This window comes from Salvelinus namaycush, unplaced genomic scaffold (assembly GCF_016432855.1).
Source record: "Salvelinus namaycush isolate Seneca unplaced genomic scaffold, SaNama_1.0 Scaffold1324, whole genome shotgun sequence".
Classification (NCBI taxonomy): Eukaryota; Metazoa; Chordata; class Actinopteri; order Salmoniformes; family Salmonidae; genus Salvelinus; species Salvelinus namaycush.
Window position 1 is genome coordinate 1,821 of NW_024058036.1, and position 13,180 is coordinate 15,000.

General features: G+C 44.4%; 1 protein-coding gene across 1 annotated transcript in view; it reads left to right on the forward strand.

Moving 5' to 3' along the window:
• The first annotated feature begins 2,376 nt into the window (after window positions 1–2,376).
• LOC120036387 (aminopeptidase N-like) overlaps window positions 2,377–13,180 on the forward strand; it is a 35,315-nt gene continuing 24,511 nt past the window's right edge. Inside the window, exons 1-4 of the mRNA XM_038982856.1 lie at window positions 2,377–2,532; window positions 4,250–4,315; window positions 5,452–5,533; window positions 6,512–6,668. Of these exons, the coding sequence (XP_038838784.1) occupies window positions 2,377–2,532; window positions 4,250–4,315; window positions 5,452–5,533; window positions 6,512–6,668 (461 nt within the window). The remainder of the gene's footprint in view (window positions 2,533–4,249; window positions 4,316–5,451; window positions 5,534–6,511; window positions 6,669–13,180) is intronic.

Sequence of the window (13,180 nt, forward strand, 5' to 3'; positions counted from 1 at the left end):
TTTAACCCTCAAAGATATCTGCTCTCCAAATATACCTTTCTCAAGGATTTAACCCACAAAGATATCTGCTCTCCAAATATACCTTTCTCAAGGATTTAACCCCAAAGATATCTGCTCTCCAAATATACCTTTCTCAAGGATTTAACCCTCAAAGATATCTGCTCTCCAAATATACCTTTCTCAAGGATTTAACCCTCAAAGATATCTGCTCTCCAAATATACCTTTCTCAAGGATTTAACCCACAAAGATATCTGCTCTCCAAATATACCTTTCTCAAGGATTTAAACCACAAAGATATCTGCTCTCCAAATATACCTTTCTCAAGGATTTAACCCACAAAGATATCTGCTCTCCAAATATACCTTTCTCAAGGATTTAACCCACAAAGATATCTGCTCTCCAAATATACCTTTCTCAAGGATTTAACCCTACAAAGATATCTGCTCTCCAAATATACCTTTCTCAAGGATTTAACCCACAAAGATATCTGCTCTCCAAATATACCTTTCTCAAGGATTTAACCCACAAAGATATCTGCTCTCCAAATATACCTTTCTCAAGGATTTAACCCACAAAGATATCTGCTCTCCAAATATACCTTTCTCAAGGATTTAACCCTCAAAGATATCTGCTCTCCAAATATACCTTTCTCAAGGATTTAACCCACAAAGATATCTGCTCTCCAAATATACCTTTCTCAAGGATTTAACCCACAAAGATATCTGCTCTCCAAATATACCTTTCTCAAGGATTTAACCCTCAAAGATATCTGCTCTCCAAATATACCTTTCTCAAGGATTTAACCCACAAAGATATCTGCTCTCCAAATATACCTTTCTCAAGGATTTAACCCACAAAGATATCTGCTCTCCAAATATACCTTTCTCAAGGATTTAACCCTCAAAGATATCTGCTCTCCAAATATACCTTTCTCAAGGATTTAACCCACAAAGATATCTGCTCTCCAAATATACCTTTCTCAAGGATTTAACCCACAAAGATATCTGCTCTCCAAATATACCTTTCTCAAGGATTTAACCCACAAAGATATCTGCTCTCCAAATATACCTTTCTCAAGGATTTAACCCTCAAAGATATCTGCTCTCCAAATATACCTTTCTCAAGGATTTAACCCACAAAGATATCTGCTCTCCAAATATACCTTTCTCAAGGATTTAACCCACAAAGATATCTGCTCTCCAAATATACCTTTCTCAAGGATTTAACCCACAAAGATATCTGCTCTCCAAATATACCTTTCTCAAGGATTTAACCCACAAAGATATCTGCTCTCCAAATATACCTTTCTCAAGGATTTAACCCACAAAGATATCTGCTCTCCAAATATACCTTTCTCAAGGATTTAACACACAAAGATATCTGCTCTCCAAATATACCTTTCTCAAGGATTTAACCCACAAAGATATCTACTCTCCAAATATACCTTTCTCAAGGATTTAACACACAAAGATATCTGCTCTCCAAATATACCTTTCTCAAGGATTTAACACACAAAGATATCTGCTCTCCAAATATACCTTTCTCAAGGATTTAACACACAAAGAAATCTGCTCTCCAAATATACCTTTCTCAAGGATTTAACCCACAAAGATATCTGCTCTCCAAATATACCTTTCTCAAGGATTTAACACACAAAGAAATCTGCTCTCCAAATATACCTTTCTCAAGGATTTAACACACAAAGATATCTGCTCTCCAAATATACCTTTCTCAAGGATTTAACCCACAAAGATATCTGCTCTCCAAATATACCTTTCTCAAGGATTTAACCCACAAAGATATCTGCTCTCCAAATATACCTTTCTCAAGGATTTAACCCTCAAAGATATCTGCTCTCCAAATATACCTTTCTCAAGGATTTAACCCTCAAAGATATCTGCTCTCCAAATATACCTTTCTCAAGGATTTAACCCACAAAGATATCTGCTCTCCAAATATACCTTTCTCAAGGATTTAACCCTCAAAGATATCTGCTCTCCAAATATACCTTTCTCAAGGATTTAACCCTCAAAGATATCTGCTCTCCAAATATACCTTTCTCAAGGATTTAACCCACAAAGATATCTGCTCTCCAAATATACCTTTCTCAAGGATTTAACACACAAAGATATCTGCTCTCCAAATATACCTTTCTCAAGGATTTAACCCACAAAGATATCTGCTCTCCAAATATACCTTTCTCAAGGATTTAACCCTCAAAGATATCTGCTCTCCAAATATACCTTTCTCAAGGATTTAACCCACAAAGATATCTGCTCTCCAAATATACCTTTCTCAAGGATTTAACCCACAAAGATATCTGCTCTCCAAATTCCATCTGACGGTACAAGTGAAAGGTTAAAAGCGAAGGCCTGATGTCTCCACAGACAGACCTGATAGTGCTGAAGGAGGTGCATGGAGCGATGTCTGTTGACGCGCTGGCCTCCTCTCACCCTCTCTCTGCTAAAGAGGAAGACATCATGAGGCCTGCACAGATCAGTGAACTGTTTGACACCATCACCTACAGCAAGGTACGCTTCTAATCACACCTCTTACTGGCAACCTGCTGGCTTCACAACACATCACAGCATGCCATATTCACCTGGGTCAAAATCACCTGGGTCACAATCACCTGGGTCAAAATCACCAGGGTCAAAATCACCTGGGTCAAAATCAACTGGGTCACAATCACCTGGGTCAAAATCACCTGGGTCAAAATCACCTGGGTCAAAATCACCTGGGTCAAAATCACCTGGGTCAAAACCACCTGGGTCAAAATCATCTGGGTCACAATCACCTGGGTCACAATCACCTGGGTCAAAATCACCTGGGTCAAAATCACCTGGGTCAAAATCATCTGGGTCAAAATCACCTGGGTCAAAATCACCTGGGTCAAAATCATCTGGGTCACAATCACCTGGGTCACAATCACCTGGGTCACAATCACCTGGGTCAAAATCACCTGGGTCACAATCACCTGGGTCAAAATCACCAGGGTCAAAATCACCTGGGTCACAATCACCTGGGTCAAAATCACCAGGGTCAAAATCACCTGGGTCAAAATCACCTGGGTCACAATCACCTGGGTCAAAATCACCTGGGTCAAAATCACCTGGGTCAAAATCATCTGGGTCAAAATCACCTGGGTCAAAATCACCTGGGTCAAAATCATCTGGGTCACAATCACCTGGGTCACAATCACCTGGGTCAAAATCACCTGGGTCACAATCACCTGGGTCAAAATCACCAGGGTCAAAATCACCTGGGTCACAATCACCTGGGTCAAAATCACCTGGGTCACAATCACCTGGGTCAAAATCACCAGGGTCAAAATCACCTGGGTCAAAATCACCTGGGTCACAATCACCTGGGTCAAAATCACCTGGGTCACAATCACCTGGGTCAAAATCACCAGGGTCAAAATCACCTGGGTCAAAATCACCTGGGTCACAATCACCTGGGTCAAAATCACCTGGGTCAAAATCATCTGGGTTAAAATCATCTGGGTTAAAATCATCTGGGTCTAAGTCAACTTTATTTTTTTTTATCGGCATTACATTGAAATAGCAAATGCCACATATCCTCATGGAAATTAAATCATTTTCTGTCTGCATTTCTCTTGGGGATTTTGACTCAGACGAGAGAAGCAGGCTGTACTGGGCCATGACAAGGCAGACATGTTTCATTTCTTATATCCTGTGTTCTCTTCCTCCCAGGGGGCGGCAGGCTGTACTGGGCCATGACAAGGCAGACGTGTTTCATTTCTTATATCCTGTGTTCTCTTCCTCCCAGGGAGCGGCAGGCTGTACTGGGCCATGACAAGTCAGACGTGTTTCATTTCTTATATCCTGTGTTCTCTTCCTCCCAGGGAGCGGCAGGCTGTACTGGGCCATGACAAGTCAGACGTGTTTCATTTCTTATATCCTGTGTTCTCTTCCTCCCAGGGAGCGGCAGGCTGTACTGGGCCATGACAAGGCAGACGTGTTTCATTTCTTATATCCTGTGTTTTCTTCCTCCCAGGGAGCGGCAGGCTGTACTGGGCCATGACAAGGCAGACGTGTTTCATTTCTTATATCCTGTGTTCTCTTCCTCCCAGGGAGCGGCAGGCTGTACTGGGCCATGACAAGGCAGACGTGTTTCATTTCTTATATCCTGTGTTTTCTTCCTCCCAGGGAGCGGCAAGCTGTACTGGGCCATGACAAGTCAGACGTGTTTCATTTCTTATATCCTGTGTTTTCTTCCTCCCAGGGAGCAGCAGTTCTGAGGATGCTGTCTGAGTTCTTGACAGAGCCGGTCTTCTCCCGAGGACTTAGTGTGAGTATTGTTTATGTACATGTCTAATTACTACATTTTGTTCCACATCATTTTGTTTATATATATATATAAAAGTGAGAACTTACAGTTCCCTCCCTGAAGGAGGGAACGAGGCATAACATGCTATGGGGAGTCAACGACCAATCACATTCACCTGAAGAAAACTAAAAACACACCCAATGGGCAAATGAATAGAGAGCCCGCTCTCAGAAGCCACACCCTCCTGGCTATGACACTGGAGCTCGCAATTATTTCAAATCAAATCCAAATCAAATTTTATTGGTCACATACACATATTTAGCAGATGTTGTCTGAATTCCGGTAGACGGAAACGGCCGATGTACTTGGCCCGATTCTGGGCAGTCATTCATTTTGATTCTGGGCTGAGTCCGACACCTGATTCTGGGCCGATTCAATCAGTTCCAGCTCCCCGGGAGAGGGCGGCTTCTGGGCAGATTCCTCATTGCTAGCTAGGTACTCTCTCCCCACTAATAGACACCTGATTCGGGCCGATTCAATCAGTTCCAGCCCCCCGGAAGAGGGCGGCTTCTGGGCAGATTCCTCATTGCTAGCTAGGTACTCTCTCCCCACTAATAGACAACTAAGTCTGAGCCGAATCCAGTAGTCTTTGTTTGCTTGAAAAAGTTTGGAAATAGCGTGACACGGTCTCCTTCAGGCGAGCTGAAGAGCGAAGAATTGAGGAAATGAACGTTATAGCCAGGAAGGTGAGCTTCCTAGAGCAGGCTTTGCATTCAATGTCCCATTGGACATGTTTTAGTTTTCTTCAGGTGAATGTGATTGGTCGTTGACTCCCCATAGTGTCATCTCGGGGCTCCTGAGTGGCGCAGCGGTCTAAGGCACTGCATCTCAGTGCAAGAGGCATCACTAGAGTTCCTGGTTCAAATCCAGGCTGTAGGACAACCGGCCTTGAGAGTCCCGTAGGGCGGTGCACAATTGGCACAGCGTCGTCCGGGTTTGGCCTGTATAGGCCGTCATTGTAAATAAGAATGTGTTATTAATTGACTTGCCTAGTTAAATAAAGGTTAAATAATAAAATAATAATTATACAGAGTGACCGACTGAAAGGGAAGTGATTTGATATTTTGACTCTGAAATGTGACTTGATTTCTCCACAGACGTATCTGAATACATTCAAGTACAGCAACACAGTCTACCAGGACCTCTGGAAGCACCTGCAGATGGTAATACATGATCACTGTCCTAATGTTTACCTTCATATACCTTTCCCATTATTAATTAAGGGCCCGATTCAGACTTAGGAAATGTATGCCTTTCCTAATCACTTCTCAATAGCTGGTATTCAGACTTACCTTATGAAGGTGTGTAACGAGCGTTGCAGGTGTGGTTCCCTTACGCGCGCTGAATACATTTAATTCAACTGTTGAACAACATCCCACTTGCTGACCAGCACAGTTTCTGGTGGAGTTTTCATTCAATAGGGTTTTCAGTACATTTATCTTAAGCCATCCCTTTAAATACGGAGTACATTTCATTGTGTGGACTCACTAGAATAGATTTAGAGAGAAGACATGGATCACTGGAGGAAAGCTCTGCCTCTTCGTCTCCGTTTCAGGACCAACTAGTATATTTAAAAATACTCTGATCTCTGACTATTTAGGGCTAGGGAAGTATTTATGAATCATCCTGAAAGTTAATTGCATGAGATATTGGAAGGTGGAACAAACTGTACAATAGGAGTTGAACCTCTAAAACTACCCGGATAACCCTCGCTAGTCATGGAACTGTACGACAACGTTCCAGTCATCGTGAACCGTACGACAACGGTCCCCGAAACTAACACTACAGTTATAAATGTAGGTTACAAACTGAAGGAAACTAACAGTTATAAATGTAGGATACAATCTGAAGGAAACTAACAGTTATAAATGTAGGATACAAACTGAAGGAAACTAACAGTTATAAATGTAGGATACAAACTGTGCTCTTAACTCAGGTTTGAATTCCCCCTATTGTGTCTCAGAGTAGTGCTGATCTAGGACCAGGTCCCCCTGTCCATCTCATTATGATGGAAGGGAAAAACTGATCCCAGATCAGCATTTATACTCTGAGACGCTTTATGAACATGGGTCCTGATATTCACTCTGTAGCCCAGTGTGCTGATGAACTGTTGATGTTGTAGTTGTTGATGTTTTCAGGCCGCCGACTCGACGCCAGGGTTAGACCTCCCAGCCTCTGTAGATGACATCATGAACCGTTGGATCCTCCAGATGGGCTTCCCATTGGTTACCATAGATACGGCCACAGGAAGCATCAACCAGAGACACTTCCTGCTGGACCCTGACTCTGTAGTGGACAGACCCTCTCCATTCGAGTAACATACCTAACTACTGTATTACTTTTCCCAAAATACATGTGTGGCCTTGCTTTAGCAGTCTTCATGGTACTAGAGTAGTAGTAGTGGTGGTAGCAGTACATGTGTGGCCTTGCTTTAGCAGTCTTCATGGTACTGGAGTAGTAGTAGTGGTGGTAGCAGTACATGTGTGGCCGTGCTTTAGCAGTCTTCATGGTACTGGAGTAGTAGTAGTGGTGGTAGCAGTACATGTGTGGCCTTGCTTTAGCAGTCTTCATGGTACTGGAGTAGTAGTAGTGGTGGTAGCAGTACATGTGTGGCCTTGCTTTAGCAGTCTTCATGGTACTGCAGTAGTAGTAGTGGTGGTAGCAGTACATGTGTGGCCTTGCTTTAGCAGTCTTCATGGTACTGGGGTAGTAGTAGTGGTGGTAGCAGTAGTAGTAGTAGTGGTGGTAGCAGTACATGTGTGGCCTTGCTTTAGCAGTCTTCATGGTACTGCAGTAGTAGTAGTGGTGGTAGCAGTACATGTGTGGCCTTGCTTTAGCAGTCTTCATGGTACTAGAGTAGTAGTAGTGGTGGTAGCAGTACATGTGTGGCCTTGCTTTAGCAGTCTTCATGGTACTAGAGTAGTAGTACTGGTGGTAGCAGTACATGTGTGGCCTTGCTTTAGCAGTCTTCATGGTACTAGAGTAGTAGTACTGGTGGTAGCAGTACATGTGTGGCCTTGCTTTAGCAGTCTTCATGGTACTGGAGTAGTAGTAGTGGTGGTAGCAGTACATGTGTGGCCTTGCTTTAGCAATCTTCATGGTACTAGAGTAGTAGTAGTGGTGGTAGCAGTAGTAGTAGTAGTGGTGGTAGTAGTGGTGGTAGCAGTACATGTGTGGCCTTGCTTTAGCAGTCTTCATGGTACTGGAGTAGTAGTAGTGGTGGTAGCAGTACATGTGTGGCCTTGCTTTAGCAGTCTTCATGGTACTGGAGTAGTAGTAGTGGTGGTAGCAGTACATGTGTGGCCTTGCTTTAGCAATCTTCATGGTACTAGAGTAGTAGTAGTGGTGGTAGCAGTAGTAGTAGTAGTGGTGGTAGTAGTGGTGGTAGCAGTACATGTGTGGCCTTGCTTTAGCAGTCTTCATGGTACTAGAGTAGTAGTAGTGGTGGTAGCAGTACATGTGTGGCCTTGCTTTAGCAGTCTTCATGGTACTGCAGTAGTAGTAGTGGTGGTAGCAGTACATGTGTGGCCTTGCTTTAGCAGTCTTCATGGTACTAGAGTAGTAGTAGTGGTGGTAGCAGTAGTAGTAGTAGTGGTGGTAGCAGTACATGTGTGGCCTTGCTTTAGCAGTCTTCATGGTACTGCAGTAGTAGTAGTAGTGGTGGTAGCAGTAGTAGTAGTAGTGGTGGTAGCAGTACATGTGTGGCCTTGCTTTAGCAGTCTTCATGGTACTGCAGTAGTAGTAGTAGTGGTGGTAGCAGTAGTAGTAGTAGTGGTGGTAGCAGTACATGTGTGGCCTTGCTTTAGCAGTCTTCATGGTACTGCAGTAGTAGTAGTGGTGGTAGCAGTACATGTGTGGCCTTGCTTTAGCAGTCTTCATGGTACTAGAGTAGTAGTAGTGGTGGTAGCAGTACATGTGTGGCCTTGCTTTAGCAGTATTCATGGTACTAGAGTAGTAGTAGTGGTGGTAGCAGTAGTAGTAGTAGTGGTGGTAGTAGTGGTGGTAGCAGTACATGTGTGGCCTTGCTTTAGCAGTCTTCATGGTACTAGAGTAGTAGTAGTGGTGGTAGCAGTACATGTGTGGCCTTGCTTTAGCAGTCTTCATGGTACTGGAGTAGTAGTAGTGGTGGTAGCAGTACATGTGTGGCCTTGCTTAAGCAGTCTTCATGGTACTGGAGTAGTAGTAGTGGTGGTAGCAGTACATGTGTGGCCTTGCTTTAGCAGTCTTCATGGTACTAGAGTAGTAGTAGTGGTGGTAGCAGTAGTAGTAGTAGTGGTGGTAGCAGTACATGTGTGGCCTTGCTTTAGCAGTCTTCATGGTACTAGAGTAGTAGTAGTGGTGGTAGCAGTAGTAGTATTAGTGGTGGTAGCAGTACATGTGTGGCCTTGCTTTAGCAGTCTTCATGGTACTAGAGTAGTAGTAGTGGTGGTAGCAGTAGTAGTAGTAGTGGTGGTAGTAGTGGTGGTAGCAGTACATGTGTGGCCTTGCTTTAGCAGTCTTCATGGTACTAGAGTAGTAGTAGTGGTGGTAGCAGTACATGTGTGGCCTTGCTTTAGCAGTATTCATGGTACTAGAGTAGTAGTAGTGGTGGTAGCAGTAGTAGTAGTAGTGGTGGTAGTAGTGGTGGTAGCAGTACATGTGTGGCCTTGCTTTAGCAGTCTTCATGGTACTAGAGTAGTAGTAGTGGTGGTAGCAGTACATGTGTGGCCTTGCTTTAGCAGTCTTCATGGTACTGGGGTAGTAGTAGTGGTGGTAGCAGTACATGTGTGGCCTTGCTTTAGCAGTCTTCATGGTACTAGAGTAGTAGTACTGGTGGTAGCAGTACATGTGTGGCCTTGCTTTAGCAGTCTTCATGGTACTGGAGTAGTAGTAGTGGTGGTAGCAGTACATGTGTGGCCTTGCTTTAGCAATCTTCATGGTACTAGAGTAGTAGTAGTGGTGGTAGCAGTAGTAGTAGTAGTGGTGGTAGTAGTGGTGGTAGCAGTACATGTGTGGCCTTGCTTTAGCAGTCTTCATGGTACTGGAGTAGTAGTAGTGGTGGTAGCAGTACATGTGTGGCCTTGCTTTAGCAGTCTTCATGGTACTGGAGTAGTAGTAGTGGTGGTAGCAGTACATGTGTGGCCTTGCTTTAGCAATCTTCATGGTACTAGAGTAGTAGTAGTGGTGGTAGCAGTAGTAGTAGTAGTGGTGGTAGTAGTGGTGGTAGCAGTACATGTGTGGCCTTGCTTTAGCAGTCTTCATGGTACTAGAGTAGTAGTAGTGGTGGTAGCAGTACATGTGTGGCCTTGCTTTAGCAGTCTTCATGGTACTGCAGTAGTAGTAGTGGTGGTAGCAGTACATGTGTGGCCTTGCTTTAGCAGTCTTCATGGTACTAGAGTAGTAGTAGTGGTGGTAGCAGTAGTAGTAGTAGTGGTGGTAGCAGTACATGTGTGGCCTTGCTTTAGCAGTCTTCATGGTACTGCAGTAGTAGTAGTGGTGGTAGCAGTACATGTGTGGCCTTGCTTTAGCAGTCTTCATGGTACTGCAGTAGTAGTAGTAGTGGTGGTAGCAGTAGTAGTAGTAGTGGTGGTAGCAGTACATGTGTGGCCTTGCTTTAGCAGTCTTCATGGTACTGCAGTAGTAGTAGTGGTGGTAGCAGTACATGTGTGGCCTTGCTTTAGCAGTCTTCATGGTACTAGAGTAGTAGTAGTGGTGGTAGCAGTACATGTGTGGCCTTGCTTTAGCAGTATTCATGGTACTGGGGTAGTAGTAGTGGTGGTAGCAGTACATGTGTGGCCTTGCTTTAGCAGTCTTCATGGTACTAGAGTAGTAGTACTGGTGGTAGCAGTACATGTGTGGCCTTGCTTTAGCAGTCTTCATGGTACTGGAGTAGTAGTAGTGGTGGTAGCAGTACATGTGTGGCCTTGCTTTAGCAATCTTCATGGTACTAGAGTAGTAGTAGTGGTGGTAGCAGTAGTAGTAGTAGTGGTGGTAGTAGTGGTGGTAGCAGTACATGTGTGGCCTTGCTTTAGCAGTCTTCATGGTACTGGAGTAGTAGTAGTGGTGGTAGCAGTACATGTGTGGCCTTGCTTTAGCAGTCTTCATGGTACTGGAGTAGTAGTAGTGGTGGTAGCAGTACATGTGTGGCCTTGCTTTAGCAATCTTCATGGTACTAGAGTAGTAGTAGTGGTGGTAGCAGTAGTAGTAGTAGTGGTGGTAGTAGTGGTGGTAGCAGTACATGTGTGGCCTTGCTTTAGCAGTCTTCATGGTACTAGAGTAGTAGTAGTGGTGGTAGCAGTACATGTGTGGCCTTGCTTTAGCAGTCTTCATGGTACTGCAGTAGTAGTAGTGGTGGTAGCAGTACATGTGTGGCCTTGCTTTAGCAGTCTTCATGGTACTAGAGTAGTAGTAGTGGTGGTAGCAGTAGTAGTAGTAGTGGTGGTAGCAGTACATGTGTGGCCTTGCTTTAGCAGTCTTCATGGTACTGCAGTAGTAGTAGTGGTGGTAGCAGTACATGTGTGGCCTTGCTTTAGCAGTCTTCATGGTACTGCAGTAGTAGTAGTAGTGGTGGTAGCAGTAGTAGTAGTAGTGGTGGTAGCAGTACATGTGTGGCCTTGCTTTAGCAGTCTTCATGGTACTGCAGTAGTAGTAGTGGTGGTAGCAGTACATGTGTGGCCTTGCTTTAGCAGTCTTCATGGTACTAGAGTAGTAGTAGTGGTGGTAGCAGTACATGTGTGGCCTTGCTTTAGCAGTATTCATGGTACTAGAGTAGTAGTAGTGGTGGTAGCAGTAGTAGTAGTAGTGGTGGTAGTAGTGGTGGTAGCAGTACATGTGTGGCCTTGCTTTAGCAGTCTTCATGGTACTAGAGTAGTAGTAGTGGTGGTAGCAGTACATGTGTGGCCTTGCTTTAGCAGTCTTCATGGTACTGGAGTAGTAGTAGTGGTGGTAGCAGTACATGTGTGGCCTTGCTTAAGCAGTCTTCATGGTACTGGAGTAGTAGTAGTGGTGGTAGCAGTACATGTGTGGCCTTGCTTTAGCAGTCTTCATGGTACTAGAGTAGTAGTAGTGGTGGTAGCAGTAGTAGTAGTAGTGGTGGTAGCAGTACATGTGTGGCCTTGCTTTAGCAGTCTTCATGGTACTAGAGTAGTAGTAGTGGTGGTAGCAGTAGTAGTATTAGTGGTGGTAGCAGTACATGTGTGGCCTTGCTTTAGCAGTCTTCATGGTACTAGAGTAGTAGTAGTGGTGGTAGCAGTAGTAGTAGTAGTGGTGGTAGTAGTGGTGGTAGCAGTACATGTGTGGCCTTGCTTTAGCAGTCTTCATGGTACTAGAGTAGTAGTAGTGGTGGTAGCAGTACATGTGTGGCCTTGCTTTAGCAGTATTCATGGTACTAGAGTAGTAGTAGTGGTGGTAGCAGTAGTAGTAGTAGTGGTGGTAGTAGTGGTGGTAGCAGTACATGTGTGGCCTTGCTTTAGCAGTCTTCATGGTACTAGAGTAGTAGTAGTGGTGGTAGCAGTACATGTGTGGCCTTGCTTTAGCAGTCTTCATGGTACTGGGGTAGTAGTAGTGGTGGTAGCAGTACATGTGTGGCCTTGCTTTAGCAGTCTTCATGGTACTAGAGTAGTAGTACTGGTGGTAGCAGTACATGTGTGGCCTTGCTTTAGCAGTCTTCATGGTACTGGAGTAGTAGTAGTGGTGGTAGCAGTACATGTGTGGCCTTGCTTTAGCAATCTTCATGGTACTAGAGTAGTAGTAGTGGTGGTAGCAGTAGTAGTAGTAGTGGTGGTAGTAGTGGTGGTAGCAGTACATGTGTGGCCTTGCTTTAGCAGTCTTCATGGTACTGGAGTAGTAGTAGTGGTGGTAGCAGTACATGTGTGGCCTTGCTTTAGCAGTCTTCATGGTACTGGAGTAGTAGTAGTGGTGGTAGCAGTACATGTGTGGCCTTGCTTTAGCAATCTTCATGGTACTAGAGTAGTAGTAGTGGTGGTAGCAGTACATGTGTGGCCTTGCTTTAGCAATCTTCATGGTACTAGAGTAGTAGTACTGGTGGTAGCAGTACATGTGTGGCCTTGCTTTAGCAGTCTTCATGGTACTGGAGTAGTAGTAGTGGTGGTAGCAGTACATGTGTGGCCTTGCTTTAGCAATCTTCATGGTACTAGAGTAGTAGTAGTGGTGGTAGCAGTAGTAGTAGTAGTGGTGGTAGTAGTGGTGGTAGCAGTACATGTGTGGCCTTGCTTTAGCAGTCTTCATGGTACTAGAGTAGTAGTAGTGGTGGTAGCAGTACATGTGTGGCCTTGCTTTAGCAGTATTCATGGTACTAGAGTAGTAGTAGTGGTGGTAGCAGTAGTAGTAGTAGTGGTGGTAGTAGTGGTGGTAGCAGTACATGTGTGGCCTTGCTTTAGCAGTCTTCATGGTACTAGAGTAGTAGTAGTGGTGGTAGCAGTACATGTGTGGCCTTGCTTTAGCAGTCTTCATGGTACTGGGGTAGTAGTAGTGGTGGTAGCAGTACATGTGTGGCCTTGCTTTAGCAGTCTTCATGGTACTAGAGTAGTAGTAGTGGTGGTAGCAGTACATGTGTGGCCTTGCTTTAGCAGTCTTCATGGTACTGGAGTAGTAGTAGTGGTGGTAGCAGTACATGTGTGGCCTTGCTTTAGCAGTCTTCATGGTACTGGAGTAGTAGTAGTGGTGGTAGCAGTACATGTGTGGCCTTGCTTTAGCAGTCTTCATGGTACTAGAGTAGTAGTAGTGGTGGTAGCAGTAGTAGTAGTAGTGGTGGTAGCAGTACATGTGTGGCCTTGCTTTAGCAGTCTTCATGGTACTAGAGTAGTAGTAGTGGTGGTAGCAGTAGTA